The sequence below is a fragment of the Dipodomys ordii genome, unplaced genomic scaffold (assembly GCF_000151885.1).
Source record: "Dipodomys ordii isolate 6190 unplaced genomic scaffold, Dord_2.0 Scaffold7, whole genome shotgun sequence".
Classification (NCBI taxonomy): Eukaryota; Metazoa; Chordata; class Mammalia; order Rodentia; family Heteromyidae; genus Dipodomys; species Dipodomys ordii.
The window spans coordinates 19790098-19809139 of NW_012267223.1; the positions used below are offsets into that span (position 1 = coordinate 19790098).

The 19042-nt window shown below is 49.8% G+C and overlaps 2 protein-coding genes across 2 annotated transcripts in view; one reads left to right on the plus strand and one right to left on the minus strand.

Moving 5' to 3' along the window:
* Nucleotides 1-3378, plus strand: part of Mrpl45 (mitochondrial ribosomal protein L45) — an 18438-nt gene extending 15060 nt beyond the window's left edge. The window contains exon 7 of the mRNA XM_013037071.1: nucleotides 3331-3378. Within this exon, the coding sequence (XP_012892525.1) occupies nucleotides 3331-3378 (48 nt within the window). The remainder of the gene's footprint in view (nucleotides 1-3330) is intronic.
* Nucleotides 3379-3414: 36 nt separating this feature from the next.
* Nucleotides 3415-19042, minus strand: part of Gpr179 (G protein-coupled receptor 179) — a 17311-nt gene continuing 1683 nt past the window's right edge. The window contains exons 2-12 of the mRNA XM_013037081.1: nucleotides 17869-17977; nucleotides 14544-14631; nucleotides 13805-14037; nucleotides 12709-12777; nucleotides 12460-12569; nucleotides 11971-12209; nucleotides 11581-11719; nucleotides 10332-10437; nucleotides 9678-9824; nucleotides 4108-8316; nucleotides 3415-4059 (exon numbers count right to left, since the gene is read on the minus strand). Of these exons, the coding sequence (XP_012892535.1) occupies nucleotides 3415-4059; nucleotides 4108-8316; nucleotides 9678-9824; nucleotides 10332-10437; nucleotides 11581-11719; nucleotides 11971-12209; nucleotides 12460-12569; nucleotides 12709-12777; nucleotides 13805-14037; nucleotides 14544-14631; nucleotides 17869-17977 (6094 nt within the window). The remainder of the gene's footprint in view (nucleotides 4060-4107; nucleotides 8317-9677; nucleotides 9825-10331; nucleotides 10438-11580; nucleotides 11720-11970; nucleotides 12210-12459; nucleotides 12570-12708; nucleotides 12778-13804; nucleotides 14038-14543; nucleotides 14632-17868; nucleotides 17978-19042) is intronic.

The window sequence follows — 19042 nt, forward strand, 5'->3', positions numbered from 1 at the left end:
CCCTCAGCTCTTCAGCTCAAGGCGAGCGCTCTACCACTTGAGCCACAGCGCCACTTCCGGCTTTTTTCTTTTTGCTTATGTGGTGCTGAGGAATTGAACTCAGGCCCTCAGGCATGCAAGGCAAGCGCTCTACCACTGAGCCAACTTCCCAGCCCCATGTATAAGGAATTTTAAGAACATTTCTTTTAAGGTATCATTTAAAATGAGGAATAATCTTTTCTGACATTGTCTTGAGAGTAGAGTGCAAAGAACCTTGAATCAGGTCAAGAATAAGTAACCTATGCCTTTATTCTCTCTGAAGCTAAGATTTCAGTAAAGCAGCGAATAGATGAGAACTGACTAGAGAAAATGGGTGCTTTAGCAGGGAGTTGGTGGCTCACGCCTGTAATCCTGGCTACTCAAGAGGCTGAGATCTGAGATCATGGTTCAAAGCCAGCCTGGACAAGAAAGTATGTGAGACTCCTATCTCCAATGAACCAGAAAACTGGAAGTGGAGCTGTGGCTTAAAGTGATAGAGTGCCAGCCTTGAACAAAAAAGCTTGTACAGCATCCTGACCCTGAGTTCAAGCCCCCTGACTGACAAAAAAAAAGTGCTCTTGTAACATCTATTGAGTATGAATTATGGAAATAGAGACATATGTTTATGCTACAGAAGTGACAGCACCAGTCAGGTGGTGGTTCGTGTGTGTAATTCTAGGTCCTCAAGCTAAGACTTGAGAATGGCAGTTCAAATCCAGCCAGAAAAGTTTCCAATTAACCAGCAAAAATGTACTGGAGGCATAGCTCAAGTGGTAGAATTCTACCAGTGAGCAAAAATACCCTGGTACTATTACCAAAAAAAAAAAAAAAAAGTGACAGCACTGGTGGGCTAGTTCAACTACTCTCATCATGACACTTAGTCTTAACCCTCTTGGCTTAAAATGTACATCAGTTTATAGCACTAAAACCCAAGTGAAGTTTGGTCAGTCAGATCCTATTTGCCTGAGCTATGGATTAAGGTAAAATGAGTAGTGCTTTGAGCAGCATCCACAGCCAGTGTGGAGGGGTCGGGGGAGGTTATGCTCACAGGGTGAGGGAGGCAAATAAAAAGAGCACACTTAGTGGGCAAACATTTCATTGATTTCTCTTGAATGCATTAAAACTGCTTCAAATAAGCTATTTCATCCCATTCCCCTGGATCTATCTCAGGGGTCTCTAGATAATCCTAAATAGCAGCTAAGCAGTGGCCGCCAGGGAACCAGGAGATAAGTGCAATTTTCATTTCCCCATGGGATCAAATGGTCCCAGATGTGAAGGGTTGGCAGAAGGCATCTGCAATGTCAACTACAGTTCTGGGCAGAGAATTAGCCAGACTACCTGGAGTCCTAAGGCTGCATGCAGTGGGATTATCCTGAGCTTTCGAGCAGGCGCTGTTCTCTCTTATCTATTTGCTGCTCCTGTGTTGAAAAAGAAAATCATCATTATGAATAAACTAGAGCCAAAGGCAAAGATTGAGAAGGAAAAAAAAATAAAGCATTCTTTTATTCTTTCCCCTCATGGCTTATTGCACAGCAGGGAATGGAGGGGCAACTTTGCTCTTTTCAGATAGACCAATCCAGTGGGATTTTCCCAGGGTGCACAGTTAGTACAGTTAGACTCAGAAGCTATGGGGTTAAGTAGTCAGAGCCTTGAACAATATATTTCAGTTGGTGCTAAAAAGCCTAAAGGTAAGCTGGAATGTTCAGCGTGGGAATGAGGACATCTGGCCCTCAAAAGAGAGTAGTTTACTCCATTCCTCTTCGCCTTTTTGGAAATGGGGCACAGAGTATTCACATTGCAAACTCTGTTTGCTTACTGGATATTTAGGCTTTTTTTTCCTTCTCTCCATTAATGACATCCATACCCATAGTGAGCTATTTCTACTGCCCCTCTCAGCTCTGCCACATTAGCTTGCCTGTTTTCACCCCACACTTCAACTCTCCCAAACCCTAGGACTTCTTTGTATGCTTTATTCCTTCCTCATTTCTCTCTGGGGTCATCTGATCTCAGCATTCTGCTATCTAGCACTGCTTAAGCAGAGTAGACTGAACTGATGGTTGAAAAGAGAGCCAAACTAAGAAAGCTCCCTAAGAAAGAAGGCTTTGTATTTATACTAGGCCTTTCCAGCCTTCTGGCTTCTAACCTGCCCAGAGTGTTACTCTTTCTTAAGGCAGCAGTAGTTGGACTGCTGACTATAAACAGGATCTCCTTTCTCTGACGCCTCTGGGAAGGAGACTTATGTGGACTCTTGTTACCAAGCAAGAACGTTGGAGTGGCTCTTGCAAGAGATTCCCCTGGGCTATTGCATTGGTAAAAGAGGGGTCCTGTTGCTGACAGCACTGAAAGGCTAGGAGGAAGAGAATGAACAAGAAAGATCAGCTCTGGAGACTGGTCAGAGCTGGGGTGGGAAGAGAGGGAGATTGCATTAAAAAGCTAGCAAGAGGCATACTGAGGACACCTGGAAGGAAGAGCTCTTCTTTGCCCAGCGTGGGGGAGGACCTGAAGAAATTGCTTTTCCTTCTCTGTCTCTAATGTCACTTTGGATTCCAGATGCAATCGTGATGTCAAAGTATCCAGTTATCTCTACTTCATCAGGCAAGCAGGGCAGATATGAGGAGCAATAAAGCTGAAATGGGAGGTTCAGTCAAAAAGTTAAGGTCCTGAAAGGTTTTGCGGACATCTATTTTGAGTCTTTTTAGTTTTCTCTCTACTTTTACATTTGAATTACATGGCTAGCTTCATATAGTAACCTTATAGCCTCTAGTCTAGTTTAGTTTCTTCTTAACAAGTAGTTTTGCTAGATATAGGTAGCTCATGCCCATAATCCTAGTTACTCAGGAGGCTGAGATTTAAGGACCATGGTTCAAAGCCAGCCTGGTTAGGAAAGTCTGTGAGACCCTTATCTCCAATTAACTACCAAAAAGCTGGAAATGGCTCAAAGCTCAGGGACAGTGCTAGGCCCTGAGTTCAAGCCCCAGTATCGGCACCAGAAAAAAAAAAGTAGTTCTTTGATAGACTTCAGAGAAGAGTTGAGTCAAGAGTTGTGTTGTTTTCTGTTACGTGGTTTCTTGTATTTCTGTGTGTTGTTTTGGTTTTGGTAGTGCTGGCGTTTGAACTCATGGCCTCATGCTGTCTAGATATGTCCTCTACCACTTGAGCCATATCCTGAGCCCTTGTGTCAAGTACTCTTGATAAGTGGGAAGATTCTTTAGAAGCAGGAGGTCTAGGATTTGTTTCTGCAGGCCAGAAGAAAAACAAATAAAGAGAAGGTGGGACTTCCCTTGGAATCCATGCTTTTCCCTTCTTGCATAGTTTGCCACGTGTCTTGATTTGGGAACACTAGAACATGGCTTCAGTTAGCTCTGTGTTTGACCTCATATGATAGAGTTATTGCTCTCAGTCCCAAGGGTAGGTGGGCGGAGGACCAAGTTCTTCATCTTGAGCTTGAGAAGCTACTTGTCCTTGATCTTCGGTTAAGTGGGAAGACTTCTGACCCTCAGCTTCTTGGAGACTTGAATTTGGGGCTAAGTTGGTCCTTGACCCACGCCCTGAAGGTCCTTGTAGTTCAATGACACCTTCTGGAGTAAAGGTACTCCATGGCTCGCTTGCCTCAGGGTGAGAGCTCTTGAAGTCTGGAAAGAAGCTATCCAGAGGTCGGTGAACTAAAAGGCATAATGATTGTTCAGAGGATGGACAGACATTCTCTGTTGCAGTTGCTGTTAAAGCCAGGAAGCCAGATTCCTCTGATGGGGCTCTAGTTACTTCCCAAGGACAGATGTCTGCCATGGTGCCCTTTATTTTATTTCCTTCTGGGTCTGTGACTTCCCATTGACACAGCTCTGCTATTCTCCTCATGCTGCTTGCTCCATCAGGGCTGACCTTGGCTTCGTTGTCAGTGTCCAGAGCCTCTTGCTGGATGCCTGATCCTGTGCTTTCCCGGGAGCACACTGTCACTGACTCACTGCTAAGTTTTGCTGCTGCTTTGGGGGAGCATTCAGCCCCTCTGGATCCTTCCTCTCCTTGCCCTTGTGATCCTCTGTCCTGTCTCGGTCCCCCTTCTCCTTCTCCTTCTTCTCTTTCTCCTTCTGCTGCTCCTGTATTTACCTCCCAAGGGCAGATGTCTGCTTTCCTGGCAGAGGGAACTTCTTCTGCTTCCCACGGACATACTTCGGCCATGCTAGCCCCCATGCAGCCTGCAGTCTCAGAACTGCCTTTGCTTCTACTAGAAGTACTTGACAGACTCCCCTGGTCTTGACTCTCCCCAGAACACACAGCCTCCTGCTTCCCGGGGTGGGCCATCTCTGTCATTTTCTGAACTGCCACACCTTTGCGCTCAGGCTTTTCCAGGGCTTTTTCCGTCTCTTGCACTTCCTCCTTTCTATCTTGTTTCGAGGCTCTTTTCTCAGATATTTGCTCAGTCACCTCCCAGGGACAGATCTCAGCCTTGGTGCTACTGTTAGGTTTATATGTATCTAGGACAGGAACATCCCATGGACACACCTCAGCAACCCCGCTCCCAGTAGTGACCAGGTTCTGGGTACTGACTGTAGGCTGGTCAGGGCACTGACTGGCTGGCTGGGAGGAAGATCCCGCTGTTACCATACTCTCCCATGGACAGACAGATTGAAGCTCATTGTTGCTTGTCTTTCCCCCATCTTGAGTAACAACTTCTGCCGTCAAAGCTGGAGCTTTTCCTGGAGTCACGTGCTCTGGGAGGGAGCCTGTCTTTGGGTCTTGTCTCAGATCCCTCTTCTCTGTTACTTTGTCACTCACTTTTGAGGAATGTCCCTCTCCCAATTGGTTGCCAGTGCTACTGGGCAAGACTGAGCCCTTAGGGGTCTGAGCAGATGGCTCGCTCAAATCTGTGTCCTCCCAAGGACAAATAGCTTTCTGCGCTTGGAGTTTTGCCTCCTGTTTTGATATACCTCCTCCCTGGGATGTGAGCTCCCTGTTCTCTAGCATTTTATCATTCATCTCTTGCTCTAGTTCTTTCTTTGTAGCTCCTTCATTTGTCTCCCAGGGGCAGATCTTGACTTTTTCACTGGTGGGAGCTTCCTCCACTTCCCAGGGACACACGTCCACTGGCTTGCAGCTCACATGTGCCAGTTCCTGCAGCTCAGGTTTTGGTCTATCCGTGTGAGGAGTATCTGGATGCTGAGAGAAGCCCCCAGGACTCAAGCTCTCCCCGGAACAGACCACTTCCTGCTTCAGAGCTGGTCTCTCTGGCTTCTTTGGAGCAGGAACTGCTGTCTGACTGGGTCCAGAATCTGTTTCTTGTGTGTCATTTGGAGATTTCCTAATAGCCTCATCTCCCAAAGTCTTTTCCTCTGCTACTCCAGCATCCACCTCCCAGGGACAGATCTTTGCTTTCTCAGCTGTCCAGGTATCCTCTATATCCCATGGGCAGATCTCAGTGGCTTTGCTTCCCATGCTGCCTGGCCTCTCTGTGTCTTGTGTAGGAAAGCTGCCAGAAGCCACACTCTCCCAGGGGCAGACTGTTTGCTGCTTTTGGTTCTGTTCCTCAGACTTTTTCCATGCTGTTACATCTTCAATTCCTGTTTTTCCAGGCATTTTCTCCTTGTCCATTGGAGAGACTCCTCCTTTTGGTGTCTGTCTCAATGTCCAGTTCTCTGTCGCATCCTCTACCTCCCAGGGACCGATTTCTGCTGTGGCAGGTGTTGCTTCCTTTTTCTCTGGCTTGAGCACTGACTCCTGCTGTTGATTTCCTGTTGGTACTACTTCCACAATTTTCTCCTCCACCTCTCCTAAGATCCCCTTCCTGGAAGTGTTATCTTTATGAAGAAGACATTCTCCACTTGCCCCTGGATTCAGTGTTTCCTCCTCTCTTCGCTCATCACCTGTATCCCAGGGACAGACCTCTGCTTTCCTGTTAGCAGGCATCTCTCCTGCTTCCCACGGACACACTTCCACAATGCCACTGCCCCAACTTCCCGACTGCCCTGGGCTTCCAGAGGCCGGAAGTGACACTGCCATGGGCCCCCGAAAATCTGTACTCTCCCATGGACAGAGAGACTCCAAGTTCCCAGCCAGTTTCTGCTCACTCCAGAAGGTTGCTTTCTTGGGGGCTTTCTGCCTTTCCTGGGGGAGCTCCTTTACTCTCTGGGTTAGTGTCCCTCCCTGCCCATCCCTCACCTCTGGGGGACACAGCTCTGCCTTGGTAGTGTTAGGTGAACAAGCCCCTGGACCTGGGGCTTCTCCCTGATGTTTCTCTGCTCTTGTCTCCACACTGCCTACTTCCCCAGACCTGCCCTGCATCCTGTCAGAGTCCTGAGGAGCTGATGGATGGGAGGCACCTCCAGGGTCAGCACTCTCCCAGGGACACACTGCCTCCTGGCCCCTGACCAGCCTCTCTGGCTTTTTCCGAGCAATGACAACCACTCCTCTGGGCTCTGATTTTTCTGGAGCCTTCCCCATCTTGTCTTGGGAGTCACCTAGATCTTGTCTTGATGCCTTCCTCTCAGGGCCTCCTTCACCCTCCTCCCAGGGGCAGATTTTAGTTTTGTCATTACTATCTGGCTGGCATGTTTCTGACTCAGTGACTTCCCAGGGGCATACCTCTGCCACCTTGCCATCAGCACTGCCCAGGGACTGGAGGCCAGCTTTGGGTAGCTCTTGGCATCCCACAATGGCTTCCTTTGTTTGTTCAGCATGTTTGTCCCCCCAAATTTGCTTCAGTGTGGCAAGTCCTGTTTTACTTGCTCTCTCCACCTTCTGCTCCCCTAGGCCCTGGGCTGTCCTGCCTCTGTCCTCTTGTTCTCTGCTGCCCTCCTGGTGACAGACTTGCAGCATTCTGCTGGTGTGAACGTTCTGTTGGTTCTGGAGGGACTCCTCATCATCGCACGGGGCAAGTGCAGCCTGTTTGCTCACTCCCTTGGGCCGGCCTAAGCGGGGAGATCGGAGAGAAACCCCCATGCCTGCTCCCGTAGGCCTGTCCTTCTTCTCAGGACTGCCCTCCCCACCTTCTTTCTCTCGGTATGTGCTCCGAGAACGGGTCAGAGCTTTGATAGCCAGGCCCAGGCTGCGCATGGAACCCTGCTGCACAGGGGTCTTGAGGCTATGGGATTTAGAGATCTTGGGCCTGTCTTCCTCCACGTCAGCTTCCCCCTGGAAACGCCCATCCTCTGTGTCAATCTCATTCTCCCCAGCACCCTTTTTATCTACTGCAACAGACAGGGCCCTCCAGAGCTTGGCTCGAGCTGGAGCAGACGAGTGGCCACCTCGCTCTGACCCTGGGGGATTTTCCTGGGCCACATTTTCTTTCTTGACTGGCAGTTCTGCATTCTCCCAGGGACAGATGTAGGTGAGCAAGCTGGGGCTTTGTGGGACCACTGGGACAGGAGCAAGGACAGGGGTAGGGGTGGGGGCCAGAACTGGGACAGGAGCAAGGACAGGGGTTGGAGTTGGGGCCAGAGCTGGCATCAGAGCTGGAGCCAGGGTCGAGGTGGGAGAAAGCATCCTTGGCTCTCCAAGACAGGCTCCAGACAGAGCCAAGATGGGTGTGGAGACCTGGTGCCTGATAGGTGGGTGAGGTAGCTTTCTCCCAGCTTCCTCACGAAACCTCCCAGACATATGCGAGCTGTCTATACTGCTGCTCTTGGCAGGAGAAGGTGGGGCTGACAGGGGGGCCCCAGGAGCCCGCTCCAGCCTCCTAGCTGATGGCCTCCGCACTGGGCTTGCAATGGTCAACTCAGCCTTCTTTCGTTCCTCTCTCTCCTTCGCCTGCCGATAGGACTCCTCCAGGTAGGCCTGGCTGGCCACCAGCAGGGCCTTTTCCCTGGAGCCCGTCACCACACTGAGTGACTTCTGCAGAGACATAGGCCGGGCTCTGGGGAGTCTCTCTCCCACTGTTAAGTTGTGAGCGCTGGCTGACCTGAAACCCAAAGCAGGGGGCCCATCCACAGACTCTTGGCTTTCCACATGAGAAGCTTTCTTGGACAGATTCCTTCTCAGTAGGGAGTTCAGGAGCGGTGAGTCTTGCTCCCCCTGGTCATAGGTGCTGCAGGATTTGTGCAGGGCTGGGGCCCCTTCTGCTTCCTGGATGCTGGAGCTGAGGAGCCGGCGGCGAGAGGAGCCAGGCAGGCTGCTGCGGCCTGGGGAGCCCGAGTCCCGAGAGTGCTGCCGGGTCAGGGACTCGGGGAACTCAGCCAGGTACCTCATGAAGGAGCGGCCCAGCCCTTGGCGTGAGCTGCCCCGCTTCTTAGGCAGGTGAGGATTATTAGCGGCCATTTCCTTGGTCTTACGGACCTCTAGCTGGGCATACAGCTTCTTCAACTCGTCCTACAGGGCAAGGAGAGATGAAGAGAGCAGAACTGTGGTTAAGGGGGACAGCTGAGATCTGCTAGGCCCTGGCTGTGCTGGTCTCTCCTTCAGGTCTTGTTTAGATCATTTTTCTCTGGGGAGCTCTTTCCCACCAAGTTCTATTCTTTTTTTTAAATATTTATTTATGTATGTATGTATGTATGTCAGTTGTGGGGCCTGAACTCTGGGCCTGGACGCTGTCCCTCAGCTCTTCAGCTAAAGGCTAGTGCCCTACCACTTGAGCCACAGCACTACTTCTGGCTTTTTCTGCTTATGTGGTGCTGAGGAATGGAACCCAGGGCTTCATGCATTGGAGGCAAACACTCTACCACTGAGCCACCTTCCCAGCCCACCATGTTCTATTCTTTCCTGGCTTCTAAAACTCAGAATTTACCACTCTATTCCTGCAAAAACAGTGTCAACCTGGTTCCAAGCTGGATGCAAGATCTAGAATGCCTTCCTTCTCTGGGGGCACTGTGGAAAATCACCAGCATGAGAGACAGGAAATAAGTCTCAACTGCTGAGCCATGTATACTTCAAAGCTATTTTCTCCACCTCTCTGCGTTTTCTATAAAGGGAACAGAAGGCAAGCAGAACTCAAAGGGTGAAGAGGACATGGGAAAATGGGCAGAGGCAGCTGGGATAAGGAAGGGCTGGGGCATGTGGGCAACTCCTTTGCCAAGCTGTGGTCAACTCAGGGTCTAAGGGCCCCAGTTGAGTTGAAGGGGATGAACAAATGGCTTCCCAAGATGGCTTCTATGCCTAGGTTTTATAAAACCCAGGAGTCCTGCAGCTATCCTAATTTCTTACTGTCTTTCCTTAAGGTTCCTGTGTCTATAGATGATCTTGGGTAGGAAAACAAGAGGTGGCATAATATCCTTCTAAGTGCAAGTTTGGGGAGGATTTCCTTGCTTCACAGCTTTTCAGATGCAGGGAAAGGAACTTCTGGTGGAAATCCTAGTGGCCATTCACTGAACTGTCCAGTTCAATAGGTGGCCTTAAGATCAACAACTGTCTCACTTTGCTGAAGACCAGGGGGTTTCTTAGTCTGTCCCTCATGATGCAGGCCCAAAGCATTTAAGTATCCACTTTTGACTATGTCTTTAAATTGCCATATGCCCTGGACCTCTGGAGTCTGGGCTTTGGCCTTTTGAGGCCTTTTCACTTGAGTAGTCCATCTCCTCCCATGATTACTCAGGTGAGTCATTTGAGGGAAGTGGTAGCAAAGGGTGGGTTAGTCTTGCAGGGAGGGAATACTGGAGGGAGAGCAGCGTGCTTGCTCCCTCTACTCAATCCGTAAAAACTGGTATCAAAGGAGTTGGGGAGGAGGTAGCACCTACCCGGATGTCCCCTGGGTCCAGACTGCGCTCACTCCAGGCTGAGGCAATGCTACTGTTAAGGTAGGATCCCGAGCGCTGAAGGTCCAGCTCATCCTCGTATACCTCATCCAAGATCTCTTCCCGGGGAGGTGCTCCTGGCTTCTGGAACTAGAATGTGTACAGCAGGGAGGAAGACCCACTGAGTCATCGTGTCTTCCTGCCGACCCTTATTCTCACTTGCCTTATTTATGAAGTGCATGTACTTTCTGAGTCTTCACTCTTTTTCTGATTTGGAATTCCAGAGGTCTGTAGAATTTCATTTCCCTTCCTTCTTCCCTCGTTTAGAGACTGAGTCTATGCTACCCTCCTGCCCCTACAGTTCCTAGTCATAGATGGCCATCAGCTCTCCAACCTATCTCTTTGTAACTGCTTCTGAGAAGAGTTTCAGAATTCCATCAGCTGTGTTTAAAGAACAAGCACTATCTCCCTCATTGGGAAACAGGGAGCAACTTCCTTCCCCAACTGAAGTCCTAGCCCCGGGTGCTCAGAACTTTCATCCTCAGCACTGTCTCCTCTTTGCCCTGACCTAGAGAAGGTGCTGTGGCGATGACAGATCCACTATGCTCTTACCAAGGGGCTGAGGCTTGCCTCATGCAAGAAAATCAAAGGCCTCACCTTAGGGATGAAGATCAGAGCCAGTGTGGCAGTGACTGTGCTGTGGGTGTGGAAGAAGAAGAGGAGGAGGGTCCAGTCTGGGTTCAGGGAGGGAACCAGCACAAACCTGAAAGCCAGAAGGGATGGAGATTATTGATAGTGTAGATGGAAGCAGCCTTCCCACCTTACATCATTGATTCTCACAACCCACCTCTGAGCTGGGCAAGGAGGGGGTACTCGTGTGTGTGTGTGTGTGTGTGTAAGAGACAGATAAAGAGATCGAGAGAGAGAAGGAGAAAGAACAGGGTCTTGCTTTTCCAGCTTTTTCACTCACACTGGTACTTTGAGCCACATCTCTGGTTCCAGCTTTCTTTTTCTTTTTCTGTCAGTCAAGGCTAGCATCCTACCACTTTGAGCCATAGCTCTACTTCCAGTCTCCTGGTGGTTAAATGGAGATGAGAGTCTCATGGACTTTCCTGCCTGAGCTGGCTTTGAGCCACGATCCTCAGATCTCAGCCTCCTGAGTAGCTAGGATTACAGCGGGAGCCACTGGCACCTAGCCAGTTCCAGCTTTTTGCTGGAGATTAATTGGTTACACATGTCTATCAGATTTATCTTCTCTGTGGCTTCGAACCTCAGATCTCAGTCTCCTGAGTACCTGGGATTATAGATGTGAGCCACAGGTGCCCAGCTAAAAAGAGCACTCTTCTTGCCCTCCTGTAGATGTGGATACAACTGCAAGGCCCACCTCCAAGAAGTCCTCCCAGATTACTCCACCTCATTTTCTCTGACTGCCTAGCTTACAGAACAGAATTGTATTCAGCACTTTGCTTGGATAGCTCTGTAGATAGATTCTGCCTCTACCCTAGGACCCAGTTCACATGAACACACACAGGCCTGTTGCCTGAATGGCTAAAGTATGCAGAAGAAGTTAGGGAGAAGTGAAAGAAAAATGGGAAGAGGTATGTTGGGGATGCTAAGGGGGTGGCTTAGGAGTGGGAGAGGAATTAGAAGTAGGGCACACTTCCTCTTCTGGTAGCTTAGGACCTCCTCACACAGCTGAGACATGGGGTGGGGGTGGAGTATGAATGGGGCTCCTCTTTGTCCTACAGAAAGGCCTAGTAGTGTTGTCAAATGGGTCCTGGGACAGCCTGCCTCACCTGGGAGAGGAGAAGTAATGTCAGGGTGAGAAGACCCACCCCATGACCTGCCTTGCACCACCACTATACCTCAGCAGCCAAGGAGGAGGGGCAGATGGACTCATCCTTACCTGGCCGTGTGGAAGGCAGCAGAGAGCAGCAGCTCGTTGTGCAGTGCGATGCCCATGTAGCGTGGCTCATGGAAGGCTGAAGGGACAGCCCTGGTGGTGTAGCACAGGAAGCTGCCCCAGCATAGCAGAAGGATCTCAGCTGTGTGTGTGTGTGTGTGTGTGTGTGTGTGTGTGTGTGTGTGTGTGTGTTGGGAGGAAGAAAGGGAGAGACAGATAGACAGATGGAATACAAACACCACCTTAGCAGCCTGCCTTTTTCCTTTCTGCAGGACATACTGCAGAGTATGGAAACAAGACAGGAGAAGCAGCAAAAAGGTCCCTGGAGGTTCTGGGGGTGGGGGTGGGGGGTAAGAGGGCAGAGGGAGGCTGGGCTCAGAGGAAATGGCTCACCCACAACCATAATGTAATCCCAGCGGTCATGATGACAGAGGTAGAAGTGTCGGCCGGTAGGAGTGTGGCCTCGGGTCACCAGAGGTATGTGCTGGGTGCCTCGCTCCAGGACACCCGCCGTCCACACACACAGGAAGCCCAGCACAAGCAATAGGAGCAGCCCCAGGCGGCGCAGTAGCTGTCCACTGCTCAGGTGTGGCCCCCTCTGGGCAGTTCGAGACAAAAACAGCTGTAGTACTCTGCAAGGGGTAGAGTGTACACAGAAGCTTGGGAGGGCCGAGCTGGCCCCTCGCTTGCATTTACCTGACCTGGCCCTCCCATTGTTCACTGTCCCCGAAAAGTTACATGGAAGGGAAGGCTAAGTCTCGGGACAGGCTTGGGAGCACAGGGAAATGGAGCTGGTAAGGATCTGGCCTTGAAAAACTCCATTGTATGAGTTGGGTGACGTAGGGTGAGCAATGAGTTATCAAGGCCTGATCTAGGCCCTACCTATAAAGCTTTAATATGACGGTCCCATAGACGATGGCAAAACCCAGTAGCCGGACCCAGCGGAGAGCAATGCAGCGGAATACACTGGGCTTGAAGTACAGAATGAAGACCTGGTGGGAAGGTGACAGAAAGAGCTGCTCACCACTACCCTTATACTCTGTGCTAAGCCCACACTACACACATGATCAATTCCCCTAGCCATTTCCAGACATCCCAGAAAGTGGGACCAACTGCTAGCCACAGACTCACAGGAAAGTAGAGAAGCAAGGATCCAAAAAGGATGGCTTCCAGCAGGACAACTCCAGATGCTCGGATCCTCTGTGAGCCCAGAAAGAGAGAGGCAGGTGAGCAGGGCCATGGGGGGGAGTTGAGCCTGGATGATGGTGTTGGAGGGTCTAGGGACTGTTTAAGAGGATCACTCTGGGCTTCAGCCTCTAACACTAGTTCCATCCTCTACTCACCGCCCACTCCTTCACTCCCACACCAGGCTTTAGCTGTACTGGCTCTAAACATGGCTAAGGACAAGGTTTTACATGGCTCTCTTGCAGGCTCATGTCTTGGTCTTAGATAAGAGTCTAGAAAGGATCTCTATTCTTGCTCCAAGCTTTGGGGCAGATTGTACCTGGCCTAAATAGGATGCTCCTATCTGCCCCAGAAGCATCCAGTTAATATCAAACCTGGCTCAATTGTCACTTTTTCCAGAGTGTTCCTCCAGTGGCCTCTCAAGCTGGATAACTGGGTCCCTTGCCTGAGCTTCCATAGCAACTGACAGCCACCTCCATCCTTGTGCCTGTCTCCCTCTGCTGCCATTTTATTTTATTTTTTGTTGGTCATGGGGCTTGAACTCAGGGCCTAGGTGCTGTCCCTGAGATCTTTTTGCTCAAGGTTACCTAGCAGTCTACCACTTTGAGTCACAGCTCCACTTCCAGTTTTCTGGTGGTTAATTGGAGATAAGAATCTCATGGACTTTCCTGCCTGGCTGTCTTTGAACTGCAATCTTCAAATCTCAGCTTCCTGAATAGCGAAGCTTAGCGGCGTGAATCACCAGCACCCAGCTTTGTGCTGTTATTTTAGTTACACGTGTGCTTCTTCCATTAGGCTGAGAGCTCCGGGAACCAAATTGCTTGCTCCTGCATCGCGTTTCTGCAGTGTTTTGTTTAGAGTTGACCTTCAACTAGCATTTGTTGCCTTAAGTCTAAAGCCTTCATTTTGCTGGTCAGGTCAGGAAACAGATCTAAGGGGGACAGGTCACTGTCTAAAGTCACATAGATTTAGAATCAAGACAGGTTTCTAGTGGAGATGGGTAGGGTGTGTGTGGTCAGGGTGGGATGTGGGACCTCCTTGCCTTGCTCCAGCGGCAGCGGTAGGAAACCAGCATGCTCAAGAAGACGGCCAACATGAAGCAGGCCTGGCAGGCCAGCACTGCCGCCCTCAGTGCCGGGGCTTCTTCCGCTAGGCATGGTGTTGCGTCCATGCAGCTGGTGCAGCCCTCAGAACATGGCTGGCATCGCAGTAGCTTTCCTGAGTTGCTCTGTGGGGACCCCAATTGCCTGGTTGTCTGCGTAGCACTCTCTAACCCTACGAAGAACAAGAGGAGCATTAAGAAGAGGCACCTAGCCAGATGCCGGCAGCCTGTGTCTGTAATCCTAGCTACTTAGGAAGCTGATGATCTGAAGATTGTGGTTCAAAGCTAGCCTAGGCAGGAAAGCTCATGAAACTCTTATCTCTAGTTAACTACCAAAAAGCTGGAAATGGCACTGTGGCTCAAAGTGGCAGAGCACTAGCCTTGAGCACAAATGCTCAGGGGAGGGCAGGGTGGCAGGAAGTCGTGATGCCAGGTTAGGGTTCACTGGATAGCCAACTTGTATCATCTCTTATGTTTGGGTTTCTTCTCTGAAGGCAGACTTCCCTTGGCCTCTTCTGCTTCTTTTGATCTTCTGTCCTTGCCACCTCCCCCTCCCCCCGCCCCCCACTCTACTGTTTCCTCCCAGGGCTTTCCCCCACCTGCCTTCCTTCTACAGGTCTTCCTTCCCAGCCAGCCTAGCCTGTAACATACCTGCCTGACCTTTTGTCCACTCACTTACCCCCAGAGCTGCTTGCCCCGTAGAATCCAGGTCGGCAGTGGCAGAGGTAGCGGCCAAGGACAAAACCCTGACTCTCCAGGGGGACACACTGTGGGGATGACAAACAACATTTTTTTTTCCAGCCATGGGGCTTGAACTCAGGACCTGGGCACCATGTTTGAGCTTTTTTTGCTCAAGATTAGCACTATATCACTTTTTCTTCTCAAGGCTATAGTGCTCTACCACAGCTTCACTTCTGGTTTTCTGGTGGTTAATTGGAGATAGGAGTCTCAGGGACTTTCCTTCCCAGGCTAGCTTTGAACCACAATCTTCAGATCTCAACCTCCTGAATAGTTAGGATTACAGATGTGAGCCACCAGTGCCTGACAACAACTTGTATTTATATAGGGCCTTTCTCTGGAAGAGCTTTCCTTCTCAGAAGTTGGAGGTCACACATAGTATCTTACATATGACTTACGGGTTTACACTAGGGACTCCCATCAGTAGCCTCCATAGTGCTTTCCCTTTATGGAAGTTCTATGCCTATTGTAAGCCTCTTTTCAAAGAGACAGAGTACAGGATAGGTCACCCTTTTGGTGAGATGCAGTAACAAGAGCCTTATGTCTCATTTCCCTGCGCTGAGCTGTTGCTGGGGCAAGAGACTAGGGGAGGTGAGAGCAGGGAGAGGTCAGCTCTGTGGCACACTTTATGTGTGCATTCTGCTTCAAAGGGGCCCCATCACTTGCCCTCTTTGGCACACAGGTGGGTTGAAAAGGCTCCTGCAGAGGAACAACTTCCTCTATCAGGAGGCATCTGTCTCTGGTACAGGACTGCTTTCCCTGGCCCTAATGCCAGGCTAATTCCAGGCTGCTGGGATGCCTAGGTCAGCCCTTTATTCCACCTCTGCCCATTGATATTTTCCCAGCAAGGGACTGAGCAGGCCTCAGAGTCTGCTGAGTCAGATCTGTGGTGAGGAGGGATTTGGAACAGACACCAGTAGATCACAAGATGGAGTTCACCTGGGGAGATTCTATATCTAGCCCCTGACTCACCTGGGGAGTTAGGAAACTTGCTATTAGGAAATCAGCTTCTCCTCTTGCCAGGACTACTTTTGGATATGCTCTGCTCCTCACTGTGTACCCAGTGAAGTAAATGTGACTAGATTAAAAAAAGTGAACAGAGAGACAAGAACTCACATATGTAATCTTGGCTCCTTGGGAGGCTGTGATTGGAAGGATCACAGTTTGAGGCCAGCCCAGGCAGAAAAGTTCTGGAGATGCAGTGGCACATGCCTGTTATCCTATCTACAACAGGAAACCTAAAGATAGGTGGGTATGGAGTTCCAAGGGCAAGACAGGGAAGAAAGCAAGATCCTCCCTCAAGAAAAACTAGTGTAAAAAATGCTTGGAAGCCGGATACCAGTGGCTCACGCCTATAATCCTAGCTACTCAGGAGGCTGAGATCTGAGGATTGCGGTTCAAAGGCAGCCCAGACAAGGGAAGTCCAAGAGACTCTTATCTCCAATTCACCAGAAAACTGGAAGTGGTGCTGTGGTTCAAGTAGTAAAACACCTGCTTTGAGCTGAAAGGCTCAGGGACAGTGCCCAGGCCCAGAGTTTAAGCCCCACGACCAAAACAAAACAAAAACCAAAAAAACCTTGAAAAAACCAAAACCGCTTGGAGGTGTGACTCAGCTGTGGAGTGCCCATCTAGTATGCACCAAACCCTGAGCTCAAACCCCAGTACTGGTGGGGGTTGGGGAAGAACTGAGTGCAAGCTTAGACATAAAAGGCTCTGGGTTCAGTCCCCAGTACATGTGTGTGTGCGTATGTGCATGTGCATGCATGTGTGCAAGTGCACACCTCCCTCCCCCATCAAACTCAACAATGGGTAGTGGGAATCTCTTCTCTATTTCTGAACATATTAGCTCCAAACATATGTATCCTGAAGAGTAGCGGCCACCTGTATGTGCAGTTATGCTGAGCACAGTAAACTGCGGCTTCAGGGTCCTCCCTGACCTCAGTTCAGCTTGTGAGTACATGCAGTCAGAGTCATCATGGAGTGGCCAGGTTCCCTGGCCTTCCAATCTCCCAGTATTGGGCTTGTGGAAGTACCAGCCAGTGTTATCCATCATCCTAATGAACCCACATCCTGGCTCCAATTCTGTCTGCATGTAGTCATGGTATGCACTAGTCCAGACCTCTTCAACTTCCTTCTTTGTGGAGAAGGCAGGGTTGGGGAGTCACAGCCAGATTCCCTGAGGTTCCTTGGGAGCTAGGAGAGATAAATACCTTGGGGCTAAGCCATAGGGCTGGACTGGAACTGGTCTTATGAGCCCACACCTGGGTCTCCTGCACTCCCGTCCCACCCAGGCCTCCCTCCTGGAATTGATGGCCATGCTGGCCACTTAGGCCCAAAAGGTGGCATTGCTAAGTGCTGGGCTTCACAGCCATGATGGTGTTCATGATGAGTGTGAAGAATACATGCTTTGTGGAGGAGAAAACAAAGTAGAGAAGGCCCATATAGCCATGATCACAGTATAACAGCTATGGCTGGAGGCACCATTTTTCTTGATGAATGTCTTGCTACCCTGGGATCATGCTCCTGGCAAAACCATCAGCACATCACAGACTCCTATAACCCCTTCACCCCCATGAATGTTAAGTACGGCTGGGCAGTAAACTCTGCCCTGCTCCTACTGGGAGAGTTGCATTCATTACCATCTCGCTCCTGCCCTGGCAGTGAAAGCAAAGCTGTGTATTATGTACCTTGTTCTTACCCCAAGTCCAATTCTGCAGAGGATTATTGTGGGCTGGATTTATATATATGTGTGTGTGTGTGTGTGTGTGTGTGTGTGTGTGTGTGTGTGTGTGTATAAACTAAGTATAAAAAGGGGAAAAAGTTTCTTCTTTGGTTAGACGCTTTCTAGATTACAACAGCCAACACCATTTATTTCAACTAATACAATGATGGAGTATCATTTGCAGGCCATAAAAAGCCTAGAGCTGTGTTAGCATGAAGCATGTGCAGGTGCAGGGGAAGGAAAGGAGACGATTTACAGAGGATATAGGATCCAGGAGCACTGAATAGCAGAACAGAGAGCAAATGCGGGCACTCTGAGACTCCAAAGGGATGGAAGAGGTAGTTGTTTTGGGGTGGGAGCAGGAAGTATAGAGTGAGCTGTGAGGGCCATCATTTCTAAAAAGCCTGGCGTGTCACCTCTGCCGATCCCTGGGGATACCCTCAAAGCCCTAAGATGCTGACGTAGGTTTGTCGGCTGCACATGGGAGATAGGAGAGGAGGAGAGAAAGCAGAATCTAGTGGTCCCTCATCTTTTTCATCCTTACCTGGGTGCTGTTGAGATCACACAGGTGTGTGTTGGAGTACCAGCCTGGGCCACTTGCACACTGATTGATGTCCACACTCTGGAGATCTATGTCCATCTGCACTTGGCCTCTAGGACAGTGAATTAGCAGTTAGGGGTTTAGTATTGGATGCCAAGGTGGATATCTGTCCTTGGGTGCTAGACTATGTTGCAGTCTTGGCAAACTTCAGCATGATGACTGTAGTGTGGGGCACATAGGCATGCCATTTCTCCACTGTCTCTGTGGCAACAACTCCTTCCCCCTCCACTTTTCAACATCTTGTCATTTTCTGGTTTCCATCAATTAGTAGAGGGGAGAGACATGTCAAGAAACCAGGGCTCTGATGATCTCTCTGAAGGGGATTTTCACACTTGCTTGTGGTATGTACACACACACACACACACACACACACACACAGAGAGCTCAGCTATTAATCATGCTCACTCTACCCAAGTCATGAACTAATCACAGCAAAAGAAGTGTGGAACAGAGAAGCCCTAAGCTGACGCTGCCTAGACGAGAAGCTTTCCAACCTTCCTTTGGGCTGAGTGGGGAGAGAGCTGGGAAGCAGCCAGCCTGCCTGCTTGCAGAAAGGGAACCCTTCTGGGAACAATGAATAGGGACACAGAGCTGGCAAGGCCATGTTGATTGCTGAAAGCCTTGCAGTTCTATGTTCATTTGCTACCCTCTTCCCAATAGGCTCCCAAATGGAAGTGTCATAAGCTCCTGGCTTAAGACAGACAGAACAGTGGGACCTGGTCTATGTAAAAATATAGCTATTGGAGCTGGGCACCAGTGGCTCATGCCTGTAATCCTAACTACTCAGAAGGTTGAGATGTGAGATGGTGGTTCAAAGCTAGCTTGGGCAGGCAAGTCTATAAGACTCTTATCTCCACGTAACCACTAGTAAAACAGAAGCAGTTGAAAACAGTAGAACACTAGCCTTGAGTGAAAAAGCTCAGAGACAGTGCCCAGGCCCATGATGGGAAAAAAAAAAAAAGAAAAACAGAGAAAAAAATCATTGAGAATGTCTCTGGTGATACAGCCAACTACTGAATGGAAAGAATATTGGCTCTGATCTCTTTTTGTGCCCGTCCTGGGCTTGAACTCAGGGCCTTGACACTGTCCCTCCTCTTCCTCCCCCTCCCCCTTTCCT